General features: G+C 35.4%; 1 protein-coding gene across 4 annotated transcripts in view; it reads left to right on the forward strand.

Annotated features, from left to right (window-relative positions):
* The window catches only part of LOC128249378 (uncharacterized), a 34,555-nt gene that overhangs the window by 11,537 nt on the left and 21,434 nt on the right, over positions 1-1,584 (forward strand). For 3 of the 4 annotated variants that reach the window (XR_008265485.1, XR_008265484.1, XM_052972784.1), the window contains exon 2: positions 1,376-1,575. The exons of the other annotated variant lie outside the window; for it this stretch is intronic. Coding sequence is in view for 1 of the 3 variants with exons in the window: in XM_052972784.1 (XP_052828744.1) it covers positions 1,376-1,387 (12 nt within the window). In the remaining 2 variants the exon portion in view is untranslated. Of the gene's footprint in view, positions 1-1,375; positions 1,576-1,584 lie in introns of those variants that run through there. 4 annotated transcript variants of the gene reach the window in all.

The following is a 1,584-nucleotide window of genomic DNA, read 5'->3' on the forward strand; positions in this document are numbered from 1 at the left end:
ACGTTAAACGATGATGATGATGATGATGATGATGTGTGAGTGTATATGTTTGTCCCACCAACATCGCTTGACAACCGATGCTGGTGTGTTAACGTCCCCGTAACTTAGCAGTTCGGTAAAAGAGACCAATAGAATAAGTACTAGACTTACAAAGAATAAGTCCTGGGGTCGATTTGCTCGACTAAAGCAGTGCTCCAACATGGCCACAGTCAAATGACTGAAACAAGTAAAAGAGTATATCATTAGAAGAAATTGGAAATACAATGATGAAGAAATTCGTGAAGGTGAAAATCAGAAATACAAGTGTTAAAATGCAGTTGGATACTGGTAGTGGTATCACCATTATAAACAAAAAATGTGGAAATAAGTCGGTAAGCCAAAACGAATTTAATCTAAAAAGCTAGCACATGGTGTTACAGGAAAAAGATTATATTTTCTTGGTAAATTTGCATGTAGTGTAACATTTTGAGATCAAACAAAAAAAGCAAAGATTTATGTGTTAAAAAATTCACATAATCCATTCAGCACAGAGTGGATGGAACTGTTGTGGTATGGAATGTGTCCATACATGTTCTGTGTGGAAATATAGTCAATTCAGTTAAAGGTTCAAATGAGGCCAAATGACTAAAACAAAAAATTGCAGTAAAACAGAGTGGAACACCTGTATGTAAGCCAAAACAAAATAAAAAAATTGCCCAAAATAAAAAGTAAACATTGGTCTTTTAAATGATTCTTACTACTTAGTAGTAGTTGATAGTTTTTCGAAATTTTCCTGAAATTCATTAGTAAAACAACCAACCTTCTCAAATGTGATAAATTTTTCACATGAACTGTTTGCAAAATTTGGTATCCTAGACAAGATAGTGTCTGACAATGAAATGCAATTTGTGTCTGTTGAATTTAAAATATTTTGTGAAACATTGATGGTAGAATGCATAACTATGGTGCCATACCATCCAAGTTCTAATGGACAGGCAGAATGCTTTGTCAATACCTTCAAAAGGGCCCTTAGAAAATTGAATAAGGAAGTCACAGGTGAGGTAGTTCTACAACAATTTTAAGAGTGTACCCTGTGACACCAAACCCAAATACACCTGCAGGTAGCTCACCAGCAGAGCTGATGTTTGCAAGAAAATCAAAATCAGTCTTTGCTAAATTGTTACCTGGCAAGAAAAGACAAAGTGCTAGAGAAGACATAACAAGATTCTTTAAAGTTGGTGAAAAGGTGTATACGAGGGGTGTATGAAAAGTTTGGAGCCTAACCTAGAAACGGGGCTGCTATATAGCTGAAACAATTTTTTCGGGTAAGTACAGTCTTTTTGGAATATTCCTGCTCATTTTCATGAATCTGATATTTTAATTTTTTTTGTTGCAGATTTTTGAATAAACAAACTTCGAGTTTACAAGGAAAATGGAGAAAACTGAGTATCTTGCTGTTAGAAAGTACCTTCATTTGAAAGGCTGACTCCATCAGAAATCCATGAAGATATGGTGAGAACCTTAACAGACAATGCTCCTTCATGTGCAACAGTCAAACGCTGGGTAAATGAATTCAACTGTGGCAGGGAGAGTGTGGAAGATGAT

The sequence above is a fragment of the Octopus bimaculoides genome, chromosome 14 (genome assembly GCF_001194135.2).
Source record: "Octopus bimaculoides isolate UCB-OBI-ISO-001 chromosome 14, ASM119413v2, whole genome shotgun sequence".
In the NCBI taxonomy this organism is placed as follows: domain Eukaryota; kingdom Metazoa; phylum Mollusca; class Cephalopoda; order Octopoda; family Octopodidae; genus Octopus; species Octopus bimaculoides.